At 40.9% G+C, this 12,486-nt stretch overlaps 1 protein-coding gene across 1 annotated transcript in view; it reads right to left on the reverse strand.

Annotated features, from left to right (window-relative positions):
* The window catches only part of LOC134814601 (DNA polymerase epsilon catalytic subunit A-like), a 28,045-nt gene that overhangs the window by 5,509 nt on the left and 10,050 nt on the right, over positions 1-12,486 (reverse strand). Inside the window, exons 20-35 of the mRNA XM_063822726.1 lie at positions 12,250-12,357; positions 11,901-12,040; positions 11,293-11,585; positions 7,863-7,972; positions 6,891-7,053; positions 6,442-6,554; positions 6,081-6,266; positions 4,642-4,801; positions 4,291-4,420; positions 3,915-4,129; positions 3,649-3,731; positions 1,606-1,728; positions 1,340-1,455; positions 923-1,190; positions 484-585; positions 213-326 (exon numbers count right to left, since the gene is read on the reverse strand). Coding sequence (XP_063678796.1) covers positions 213-326; positions 484-585; positions 923-1,190; positions 1,340-1,455; positions 1,606-1,728; positions 3,649-3,731; positions 3,915-4,129; positions 4,291-4,420; positions 4,642-4,801; positions 6,081-6,266; positions 6,442-6,554; positions 6,891-7,053; positions 7,863-7,972; positions 11,293-11,585; positions 11,901-12,040; positions 12,250-12,357 — 2,424 coding nt within the window. The remainder of the gene's footprint in view (positions 1-212; positions 327-483; positions 586-922; positions 1,191-1,339; positions 1,456-1,605; positions 1,729-3,648; positions 3,732-3,914; positions 4,130-4,290; positions 4,421-4,641; positions 4,802-6,080; positions 6,267-6,441; positions 6,555-6,890; positions 7,054-7,862; positions 7,973-11,292; positions 11,586-11,900; positions 12,041-12,249; positions 12,358-12,486) is intronic.

Genomic DNA, 12,486 nt, shown 5'->3' on the forward strand with positions numbered 1-12,486 from the left:
GTTTGTGTGGGGTACCGAGAGGAGGGGCCCTGAACCTACAGGCTACATTCTAACTTGTCGATATTGAGCATTCTATATTCAGTACCAAATGAATCGAGGTTTACAATAAATCGAGGTACGGTAAATCGAGGTTCCATTTTATAAGGATTTAATAGAAATAGTTTGGACAGTTTGTGTAGAGTAGCTGCTAAACGAGGGGAGGGGATGTAAACCTGGTGAAGCCAGCTGATAACCATAGATTTGAGGACTTTGAAAGCAGAGCTGACTTGTGCTGCCTCGTCGTAGGCGGTGATTGTCGAGCTGCCCTCTCCGCCGGTGATACCCACCTGGCATTTTCAAACCGTTATCACACTTTCAGTTCCAATTCAAATTTAATAAACCCGATTGATATTCGATAAAACATAATATTATAACTTAAATTCGAAAGTTTGATTAACCACCAGTGATTGGATAACAAAGTATGGATATTGGATAAATAACTACCTGTTTATTGACGGTATCTAGAGAAACAGTACTGACTCCCTCCAAATCATTGACGTGGTGGCTGTGTAGAATGGTGTTTACTGCTAACCCTTCTAGATTGATCTGTCAAAGAGAGATTATCACAATTGTGAAGTTGTGAGCGCAATTTCTGATGCAGTTAAACAAATGTAAATATACTTGCCAATATTAGCTTTAGAGTAGTAACCGTTTCTTGCTTATTCTACGAGAACAAGATATTATAGCCACGAGCTCGACAAACTTCTTGAGGATATAGTTCGCAATTCTGTAACACTAAGAACTGTTTTGTCAGGTAACAGTTCACTGGCCATATTATACTTGATAGTATCCACAACTTATCTACAGTTATAAAGCCATGATAACTCCTATCCGCCCCCCCCCCCCCTTGAATGTACACCATCTTATCTCTAAGCCGACTAACCTCTACACAAACGGTGTTGTAAGCTGCAGGGAAGTTCAAGGAAAGCACGTGATCTTGATCAGAGCTGGTCAGCCTGTGGTCGTCCTCCTCCTTACCGCCCAGATCCGGCGCAGGTGCGTTACTCGCCCACAGCACGTGGTTCTGCTTGAGGAGGTGGCGCGCGTAGAATATATCAGCTGCCAACATAGACAGATCTTCTGGCACATTGCCAATGGGCACGTGGACATACCGCGCGTAAGTTAGGTTGTGTTCTAACCACTTTAGACAACTGGAAATAGACGATAATCAGTTGATCAGTGTTAATTGCAGAGTTGCTGATATACATCAACAATACGTCTCATTCAGTTAAAGGACATAAAACCATTAAAATAACTAACTAACGTCATGCATACGCCAAAAACGCATTTAAGTATCTACCTGAAATAATTTGAAAGCATTTTTCTTGCAGAATGTCTTTGCCAGTCTAACATCGCAATGGAATCGCTCGAATCAAACGGTACTTTAATAACCGGAAACGTGTTTATCGCTGGAACCTGAAACAGATTTAAATGCACTTTTCAATTATCAGAATACGTTTCAGTGGTGTTTTGAAAAAATGAAAACTGAAATGTCTGATAAAAATGTGAGCAATAAATACTTTGTTGTTTTATGGTTTAGTGTTTACAAATCTGTAAGTTTCCTACCTGCATGCTCGCCTGATCGAATGACTGGAGAACCACAACAACTGATTTGTGTCTGTCCTTGTAGTCCGCCAGATACCGCTGTATTGCCCGAGCTGTACCTTTCATGTTCGCCTCAACTCTCACCTGAAACGGAACAAGTACTACAAAGTAGACAAAGTAGACAAATCCGGCGTTATAATGGTAGAGTTGCCTAAACGGTGCTTTACAGTTTACACCCAGCTATTATAGGTGTTTGTGTGGCACACAATCAATATGATCGGGGGGTCATACTCGTAGGGATGTGTTGGTAGGATTGGAGTCACAGCTAATCAGGGTATGTAACTTCTTGATACACTGGTACGATTTGATCCAATGCCTGATTTTGTGTATCGTACTGTCCTACTCCTATTATAACACCATCCCACACTGTTTAATGCACTCCATCTCAACCAGAGAGAGGAACAATCTCACGAGAAATGTTACAGTACGTGCTTTTCTTAATTTAATATGCATTTGTTGTGAGAGTTGTTAAACATTTTATAAATATAGCTTTATCATATCATGCACACTCGGTTACAAAATTTAGATTAAGGCGGAAAGTTGACTCTCATATGATCGATCTGGCCAGGCCCATTCATAATATTCAACTGGTCGTCACGGAAATCGACGATACTGCACGATAAAGTATTTTAAATTCTTTCTCGACGACTTGGGCTCATGCCAATGTGATGGATATATTAATCATAGAGCGATTGATAAAGCGGCAGATTCAGAGATTGTTTTTTATCCAACTGCCTTTATATATCTTCTCTGCGACTAAAAGTAGATAATGGTTCTGATTCGTGTTTAAGAATCTTCTAGCTACGTGTTTTGTCTCAAACTTTCATTTCAATGAATTGTCGTGTCTTTCTTCTAGATAATGACTAAGATGAACCTCATTATATTTATAGCCGCAAACTTGGGCGGTTGCTAAACCTCGTTTCAGAACACCGGAAATTCTTCTTTTACTTAAAACCAGTATTCTCTCAGGATGAAGCCAATTTTAGCGTTAACGGCGCTAATTGTGTTGGCTGCTGACGCTCGAAGTACAAGACAAAGTGATGACGAAGAAAGGAACTATGAGGAACCGTTCCTGCCCAAAGATCCTATGGTAATCCAGCTTAACAAGAAAGACCATTATGAAAGCGATCCTCCAAGGATCACATACCGAGGCTGTCACAAGTTTTGTGTGGGAACTGTTGAAGGACGTCCGGATTCTGACTCCGTTTGGAACCCATTCAACCTGAGCGCAGACGAGCTTTACTACTTCCGATACGTCAAGGTAAACATGAGGGAGTGCAAATGGGCAGTCAACATGCCCCGACAGTTCCAAATCCTTGAACTCTTCTTCGCTGACGACGAGGAGGATAACGGTTACGTTATCTCCCGGCCAGTGGATCAGCTTACATGGGACAGCTTCCATTTCCTTATCTACAATCCAGACAGTGAACCAAGTAGGAACTTTAGGGTACGATGGACAAGTTACATGAACGTTTGTGATGCTAAAGAAACTGAGGCTCCGATAGATACACACTACGAACCAAATGCCTTTGATCCAGCCGAATACGTCAGCGTCTTCCAGGATTACGTGGAGCCTTGACTTCAACCAGACAAACAGTTTTATTATTATTCCCATTAATCAAATATTTAATACAGATATAATGCTATTTCAATTCTTAGATAAAGAATAGCGGACTTACCTTTATAGTGGCATTATTTGGAGATAAAAGTGTCAAATTTCTAAGAATTTGCAGTAATTTCTAAGAATTTGCAGTAATTTTGCTTCATATTAAAATAATGATTCTGACACGAGACTGGGATCTATTTATAAATATCGTATGCACGTTGCTGATGTACTTGTAGATTGAAAATTTTAAGATTCTTGATTTACGTAAATTTGCAATAAGATGAGAGCAGTCTGAACTCTGAATATAATATGACAAATATAAAATGTATTCATCAAGTTATGACATGAAAAAAATGCTTCTCTTTTCTTCATAACCATACATTAAATCATGAGCTAACCTCGAATCCCATATCATTTGGAGGGAGATACGTATCAGATATCCCTTCTGCCTGGTCGCCGTATATCGACTTATAATGATTCCCTGGAAATAAATGATGATCTTCAGTTTCGCGAGTCTGAATCAGAAAGTTGCCTTATACTCTTTATACTTTTATAGAATAAAGCACTTGTTTGTCATTCCCAGGTACAAAACTAGAAAGTTGAGCATGAAAACCTATAAAAGAAAAGTTAACAAGGAAAAAGCACATAAGCAACGAATACTAACCAAGATTTCCGACACTATTAGTCTTAGCGGAATCCGAAACAAATACTGTAGTCTTATGTTCGGCTTTAGAGAAGACGCCAACAAGGTTCCTGCCAGCATTGCTTATCTCGTAGATGTAGAGGTACTGAACGTTGCTCATGTACGAGATTTCAGCTTCTGATTTGAACTGCAGGTTGGTTAACTGAAACGTGTCCGAGGTGTCGTTTGTTAGAGACCTGTAGAGAGAGGGGAAATTAGTAGATTAGTTGAAAGATTTAAATACGGAGAGGAAATCAGACGGTAGAATCTTTAGAGTTAAATTTTCAAAGATTTATGTCAGCGTACAATTCGACAGTTTGTCAGAAATTGTATCATAATTGAAGATTTGAGCACCAACCTGAAGCGTGCATGTTCGGAGGTGACAGAACAAGCACAGCCAAGTTCCACAAGAACTCTGAATAGAGCCGGGACATTAGTCTCGTACACTCCCTCCACATCCGGGCCAGCTAGCTCAGTTGATATCTCACCTGGGGAGGGCATTAAGTGTTGTGGTAGAATTCTGAACCGCTGTACTAGCCTTCCTTAGTTTCTAACCAAAATTGCGGGTCATAGAGTTATAGAGCGAATGAGGCATGAAATATTGTAGGGGAGAAAACTAGCAATGGAAAATTTGTATGAGATCGTATTCTAACGGTAAAATTAGAAATGAGAATAGAGCTATTTCAGGATAAAATAATGAGATAGTAACCTGCGTGCTGCTGAAATATATCCTCAGGCACAGTGTACTCGTACAAATTGAGAACAGGAACAGACCGAGGTAGGGTTCTACTTGTTCTCCTCCACAGTTCCCCGACCTCTTGGTCTTTGGGGGTCCGGCAGTTTACGTAGAATATTCGCGGCACTGTTACCTGAAGAACGACAAATTTAGTCTACCATAAATTTAGTCAAACTTTTGACTACATTTTTCGGCGACTAATTTTGAAGTAGACCAAAATTTTAGTAGAGCATATATGAATTACATTTTATTGAGCTTACATTCTTTATCATACAGGGTGGGCCAAAAGTCAGTACCCATACGTTGGCCTTAATAGCTCCGCCGTGTTTTATATTTGAGAGCTGTTGCTTTGCAGATGGCATACTGTACTTACTGGTTCGAGGATTCCGTCGTCAAAATTTGAAAATTCGAATATTTTAGACCACGCCCATTCAATATTAAAACACCTATATTGTTTTCTCTGAACATACTGAACGCCTAATTTTTTTCAGAGACGGTAGATTATTAAATGTTGCATATATGATCTGAAAACATGGGGCAAAACGGATTAGAAATGACGAAGTTATCAAGCATTTTCTGTATCTCGTTAACAATATTGACTGGGTGATTATGTGACACCGTGACACGACACCTTAATTGGGCACCCTTAACAATTCCCATAATGTTTAACGGGGTAGTTAACGGGGGCACCTTATCACGTGATTAGGTAAACCAATCACCTAAGCACACGTAATGAATAAACTCGTTATGCTTCATATCTCGGTCATCTGAGAAGCTACAGTTCTAATTCTTTCAGGACAAACGTAATTCGAATGGCCAAACACAATTCAATAACATTTAGCTTGATCCGACTATCCAAACTATCAAATAAATGTGAAAATGAACCTCCATTTGAAAAAAATGAACGCGAATATTTTTCGAGTTGACAAATTCCTCGAACCAGTGGTGGTACTAAGTCATACCAGAAAGAAGTATTTAAATTGGGCACTCAGTGACTGAGCTATAAAGGCCAACGTATGGGTACTGACTTTTGGCCCACCCTGTATGTTTATGATAAACAGTTAAATATCGCTAAATGTACACATAACAGGTCCCTACTGCTCTAATAAGAAATTGTATGCTATGATATGTAACAGTTCACGTAGAATATGCGCGGCACTGTTACCTGAAACAGTTGTTGAATGAGTGGCTAACAAAACTATAACCGATTTAAATTATAATTGGCAATAACATTGAATATCGAGGCCAGGGACACTGAAATCATATCATTCACAAAAGAGAACTGCAGTTATGTGCAGCGCCTCAGCCCTCGTTCCTAAGTTACCGAAGTACAACCTTAACATTCTGTCAAATACAATTAGCACAGGGTTACCTAACGTTCATGATATCAGTGAAAGCCTGAACCCCTTTACCTTTAGCTGCTGTATATTCCCATCGATTGATACCCAGAGTCTGAAAAGACCAGGGGTATCTAGAGGCAGGATCTGGATCACCTCCCACACGCTTTTCAATAAGTTCTTCTGCCCCTGACGGAGAAACGTGTCCATGGTACGGTGAGCTGACGTTCTGGAAGGTTCGGAAGTACCTCGAGCTGAGATCTGGAGAGTGGAAGTTGAACATAATTGATATATTATAACAGAACAATTGACATAATATAACAGAACAATTGAACGTCACCATGGAAATGCGTCATTTCATCTTTAAAGCATTAACAATGTAGTATAAACCAGTTGAACCAAGAGACAACTTTAAAAAGTATTCAACAATAAAAACCTTGTTTGAGGCGTTGTGTTGTCGTATCTTCTTCTGTAGCTTCCACTTCTCCTTGTGAAATGATAACCATGACTTGAACTGAGCTGCTCCTTCCTTGAATATAGGTGCTTCTCCTGAGGAAGATTGAGTATGGTGATTCTAATTACTGCCCTTGTTCAAAATAACTATTTACTCACAACACCGGGACTATAAGGGCGACGAGAAAGAATCAATTGGAGAAAACAAATCATGTTTATCGTATATTCAAAAAAAATGTAGATGTTGCATCAAAATATTGCTAATATTTTTGATATGCCGAAATATAAGTGGCTGATTAGGAGAATACACATAGTGAATGTGATGGTAGAAAAGGGACACAGTCAACGGTAAAGTCCTCTCAAGTCCCAACATCTCATACAGTTAGTTTAGTTCAAGACCAGAAACCAACAGATTTTAAAAGGCTCACAAACCCAAATCATCTTTCCAATGGTTAGGTATCTGTTCCTGGGGCCGCCCTCTCTTGGTCTGCTTACTAACAGTGGGAGGTTTAGCTGCTGCTCGAGGAACTGTTCCCATTGTTTCTATGTCAGGGATGTTTGAGTTGGTGTTCGTCCCCAGCGGCTTCTTTACAGCCTGGAATGAGTGAGTGGGACATAAAGGATCCTGCAATATTTAATATTAACCGTGAAAAGTAAATGCGGTAATTTTTTTCTTTACTAGGTAATTTAGTTTACTTACTAGCTAATTAAGTTTACTTACTAGCTAATTAAGTTTATACTAGCTTGATTTTCACACTTTCAGTTTCACTATGTTCGAAATTAACTCATACCTGGGACTTCGACATAACTCTGAATTTTCATGTCGAAACGACCGAACTAACACTTAAGTTATAAATAATCAATCCCACCCTCTTTTGTAAAAAACCCAACTACCAGATGTATTATAATTCACAATGCGCTGTGAATTAAATTCTACAAAAATCTTCAATTTTTATTGTTAGAGTTAGTCTAAGAGCGGTTCAGAATGGATTGTGTTAGTTCATTAGGATTAATTTTGTTAATTCTCACGACACTACAAAAAATTATCGCAGCTGCTTTAAAAGTGGCACCAAGAATTACTGCCAGTTCACAGAACACGTTCTGTAACATCCATCCTAAACATTTGGCGACATAATAATTATATTGGCATTATTTATGAGTAAGCACGATATTTCTGTCACTCCACTGCAGCCGCGATGCTGACGACAAAATTAACAGTAAACAAGTACGTGTAAGCAAGGTCTGTATCTATGACAATAAGCTAACAGTGAGGCGTGAGCCTTCTCGCTGGCTTAATAAGATCTTGGGGAGTGACGAAAAACTACTTAATTCACAGAAAAGTATAAAACACGCGACACGAAAGTATCACGTGACTGTTTCACATGGCAGCAGGAGGTTTCTCACCTTGCCGAACATATCTGTGATCTTTTTCTGTTGGAACACGTCGTTCTTCTCCGCCATCATCTTATAAAGCCAATCTGGGTGCTGGACCCTCGGTACTGGGTTCCTTACTCCTGGGAGAGAAGGGGCATTTAGTTTTACCTCATAGAGACGGTTCCTTTCGGGATAAGTCTGCGAACTTAGATTAGATTTAAGGTTAAAGGGTTAATATCTTCCCAATTGTGCTAGTACACCGGTCACTGTGTCTTTTGTCTGTAAAACTGACGTTGTACGAGGGGTTCATTGATTAGCTCGGAATATGGAGCTGCTCTGGTGCAATGAGCTGGAGCCTGCGGCCTGCCCTGCCCTGGGTCATAAGGGAATGAGCACTAGACAGTAAGTTTCTCTACCATCACTCGCCCCATCTCATAATAGAAATATAATGAAGCTGACAGTCGCCACATCCCTCATTATGTCAGATCTGTAAACCCTCGCCTAACTCAGCTGCATTATAAACCAATCAATGTCCTCTTAGCTCGACCAGCTGTGCAAAGAAATAAATAAATAACCTCTCAGATATTAAGATTGAAGGGTATCTAACTCATGACCCTTTCTTTACCAGGTGTATTCACCAACCATCTCACGTCTCATTGCTAACAGTCTAGGTTACCGTAAAACTGACATTCTGTCGACAACTCCATTTGAGTTACATTATCCGGAATTGTTTTTTCTTCTTTATATCATTCAGGAGGTGTTACACAACTCCGGCGTAATTTAGATCAACTGTTGAACACTGATATTATATCGGGCGGTGTTAATGATAATAGCGATCGCCAGGTTTCCCTCACGAAAAACTCCAATGAGACACAAAGAAATTGCAATTTAAATATTTATCTCTTATTGACAGGAGGTGACCGGGACATGATTTCAGGCCTGACCGGGACCGGGACCGGGACCGGGATACAAAATGTGACTTGACCGGGACCGGGACCGGGATAGCTCAAAATTGAGATTATCAATTTACCGGGACCGGGACCGGGATAGCTCAAAATTGCCAATCCCGGTACCGGGATTCCCGGTACCGGGAATTCCGGTCGATTACTGGTTAATTCATGATCATAATTTATTACTCAAACTTGTTTAGCAATTTTAAACATTGTTGTATTTGGCTCAGAGGATGTTTAAAGATGAAATTCACAATGAATGAAAGGAAAAACTTGAAATCACAGTGAATGAAATTATGTAAAAGATCCCGGTCAAATCCCGGCTAATTTGAGTGATTGACCGGGACCGGGACTGGGACCGGGACCAAGAATCCCGAATTAACCGGGACCGGGACCGGGACCGGGATCATAAATAAATAAATCAGCATTTGACCGGGACCGGGACCGAGATAGCTCAAAATTGCCAATCCCGGTACCGGTATTCCCGGAACCGGGAATCCCGGTCACCTCCTGCTTATTGATCGTTCAACGTTCCCATTTTTCGGTTAATACATTTTTTTCTTTGATTGCATCTCGTATGGCCGCATGTTTTCTAAGACTAATAATGTTGCCGACAAAATAATTTTATCATTCGTTTGTAGCTTGTTTTTGCAGTCATTAAATTAGCATTATATCATTTAAATTATATTAGGCCGGCCTCATGTAATGGATGCGTCAATGAAGGTATGACCCTCAGTTAAATTGACTATAGATTCCCAGTAAAACTGGTTTGAATCAGCTAATATTCTAACTTCATCATATCGATTGACAGGAGTACAAGATGTTCCTTCTAGTGATCTCTCTTCTGGTTCCTGCTGTCCTCTCTTTGGAGGTCCCCTGTGCGGAGTATCTGATAGTGGAACGATGGAACAACGGATGGAAGGGAAACCTCAATATTCCCATTCCAAAAGACACCAAGCGATGGAAGATAGACGCCTCATTCGACAACAAAATCCAAGCTGGGGACTTCTGGGCGGGGCAAAAGTTCTGGAGCAATGACAAGCTGTCGGTCCGAGTTGTAGGAAACGACTGGTCAGCTAAACAGAAGGCAGGAGACGTGTTCAAGACAGGTTTCACAGTCAACTACCCTGAACACGGACCTGAAGTGAACTTTAAGACCCTGCAGATAACCCTGTGTTGGGCTGATGGTAGTGGGTGTCAGACCTGCAGCCCTCTGGAGGTGGAACCTGAGGAATGCACCGGTGGATTCCAGGGAGCTGAGAGCGAGGAGGAGGAAGTGAGTCGGGGGCAGGTTCGGATCATGTCAACAGAATGTTACTCTAGCATGCCGGATGTTACAGTGATGTTCTCCAATGACGTGGAGCAGGTCGAGGTAGGTGAGAACTTCTCAGCAAGCTGTACCGGCAATGAGTGTATCGTGTCAAGTGAACAGGGAGTGGGGATAAACGAGCTGATCATAATTGATCTGAAATACCCGTCCAACACTAAAGTGGTCGGAGTTCTCTTCATAGGACAGGAACTATGTGACGTAGAACCTGAACAGATGAGGGTGGATCTCTCACTGGACCCAACTCAGGAACCAGGGCCTACATCTCCTGCCATCACCACTGAAGGACCAGATCTATTTGACGGGTGTGCCATGTACGAGATAGTGGAGACCTGGAGGAATGGCTGGAAGGGAAACCTCTCAATCCCCATCAAGCATGATACTTCCAAATGGCGGATTGATGCAGAGTTCAACAAGCCAGTAGTGGCTGATTTCTGGGCTGGGTTACCTGAGAGATGGAGTAACGGTGGAACCAGGGTGGTAGTTTTAGGACAGGACTGGTCTGCAACCCAGAAAGCTGGTACCTTCTTCGTTACCGGGTTCACTGCCAACCACAAAGAAGGAGCCAATGTCTACATCAAGTGGATGAAGCTGAAGAAATGCTGGGCAACTGGAGGATGCACCACATGTGACATTGTTAAAGAAGAGTGCTCAAGCCGCCGCGCAGGAGCTATCAGCATCTCCAAAGTAAAGAATGGTGTCGCTCTCTCAAAATCTCTCTCCGGAGTGTTCGCTACGGAGGTGAAGGAATGCTCAAACGACATGCCCCCAGTTGAGATAGAGTTCTCCAGCAGGGTCAAGAGGCTGATTGTTGGAAGAGGACGTTACCAAGCAAGCTGCTCCAAGTACAAGTGTACCATCTCCACCACCAAGCCCATCAAGATGGTAGCTGGGACTCAGCTGAAGATCAAGTTTACAGCGGTATTTTGGGAAAAACCAGGCAAACTTGTGGGCCTGAACTATGGAGACGAAGATATGTGCCACGACTAGGGCTCTAAGAATAAAATAGGGACAATCACAATCTAATTCAATAACGATATTTTATGTTAAATTACCATTCATCAATTTTTATCTGACACTGGTGTTTTATTGTTAATAAATACTAAAATTCTCATAATGCGTTCTAAATCTATAATTAATGTATAAAAAGGGATCCACAAAAAGAAAATGAAGAACAATATACCTTGAAGAGCAGCTGGAATAGTTATAATCTTCATGATAGCACTGCCAAACCGCTCCTTGTAATAATCCCAATCCAAAATATCCCTGATATCGAAATCAGTAGCTCCTGGGGTCTTCAGCCAGCGTCGTAGATAATATCTTCTTACAGCTGGTTCTGCTTGGAATATTGCTACCGGGATCGCTCGCTCCGTAACGGGAGTTCCTTCCGGCTTCCGGGCTATGATAAACTTGCAATTTAGGCCTTTGTCTTTGGTCATTTGATCTCCGAGAAACTCAGCGATACGTTTCGCAGTGCTGAAAAATGGAGCCTAGTAAGCTAGAGGGAGTTTTCATTTCGTAATATAAAATTTATAGATTATTTTGACTATCATGAACTGTTTATTAGCATCAAACGCAAAAAAACAGTATTTATAACTAAGGCCAAGGTCTGCATCATAATTATTATAACGATCGAGCCTGGCAACTGGCCCAATTTCTGAACTGGACTTCGAATTGGACTATAAAACGTTGTTACCAAACACAGTAGACTCCTTCCCTTGAACCTCGTTCCCAATACCCAGGGTTTTGCTATATTTTATATCTAGTAAAGTTGTAAGAATCTAAACTGACCTAATCGATGTACTCTTCTGTGTTCCGTACTCTTCTAGTTTTTTAGACATGCTCCTCTGAGAACTGATCAAGTCAAACAGTTCATCGTCTGGCATGTTCTCTGCTTTGGAGAACAATATGTCCAACCAATAGTCCGCCACCTGAATTAGCAAGCTAAACTATAGTGAAACTAAAGTGAAATTAAAGCTAAATTAGGGTGAAATTAAAGTGAAACTAAAGTGAAATTAAAGCTAAATTAAAGTGAAACTAAGGTGAAAGTAAAGTGAAACTAAAATTAAATTAAAATGAAACTATAGTGAAACTAAAGAGTAACCCGACAAAGAAAGGCATTCGTATTAGTTTTTCAAACCTTAGCTACGGCAGCATAAACTTCTTCTATATTGTTGCCCTCCAGGAACGCGCTGAACACAGAGGATTGGAAGTTCTTTATCAGCTGTAACTCTCCTCGCCGTTTTAACTGCAATATCAACAACTTAGGAAATAGGATATTTCAAGTCTCAACCCTGACCTCTAGCTCATTCTTCAGACAGCTGCCCTTGGTCTCCGAGTGACAACATTAACATTTCACTTATGACTTCCACACGTG

This window comes from Bolinopsis microptera, chromosome 5 (assembly GCF_026151205.1).
Source record: "Bolinopsis microptera isolate Bmic1 chromosome 5, MBARI_Bmic_1.0, whole genome shotgun sequence".
Classification (NCBI taxonomy): Eukaryota; Metazoa; Ctenophora; class Tentaculata; order Lobata; family Bolinopsidae; genus Bolinopsis; species Bolinopsis microptera.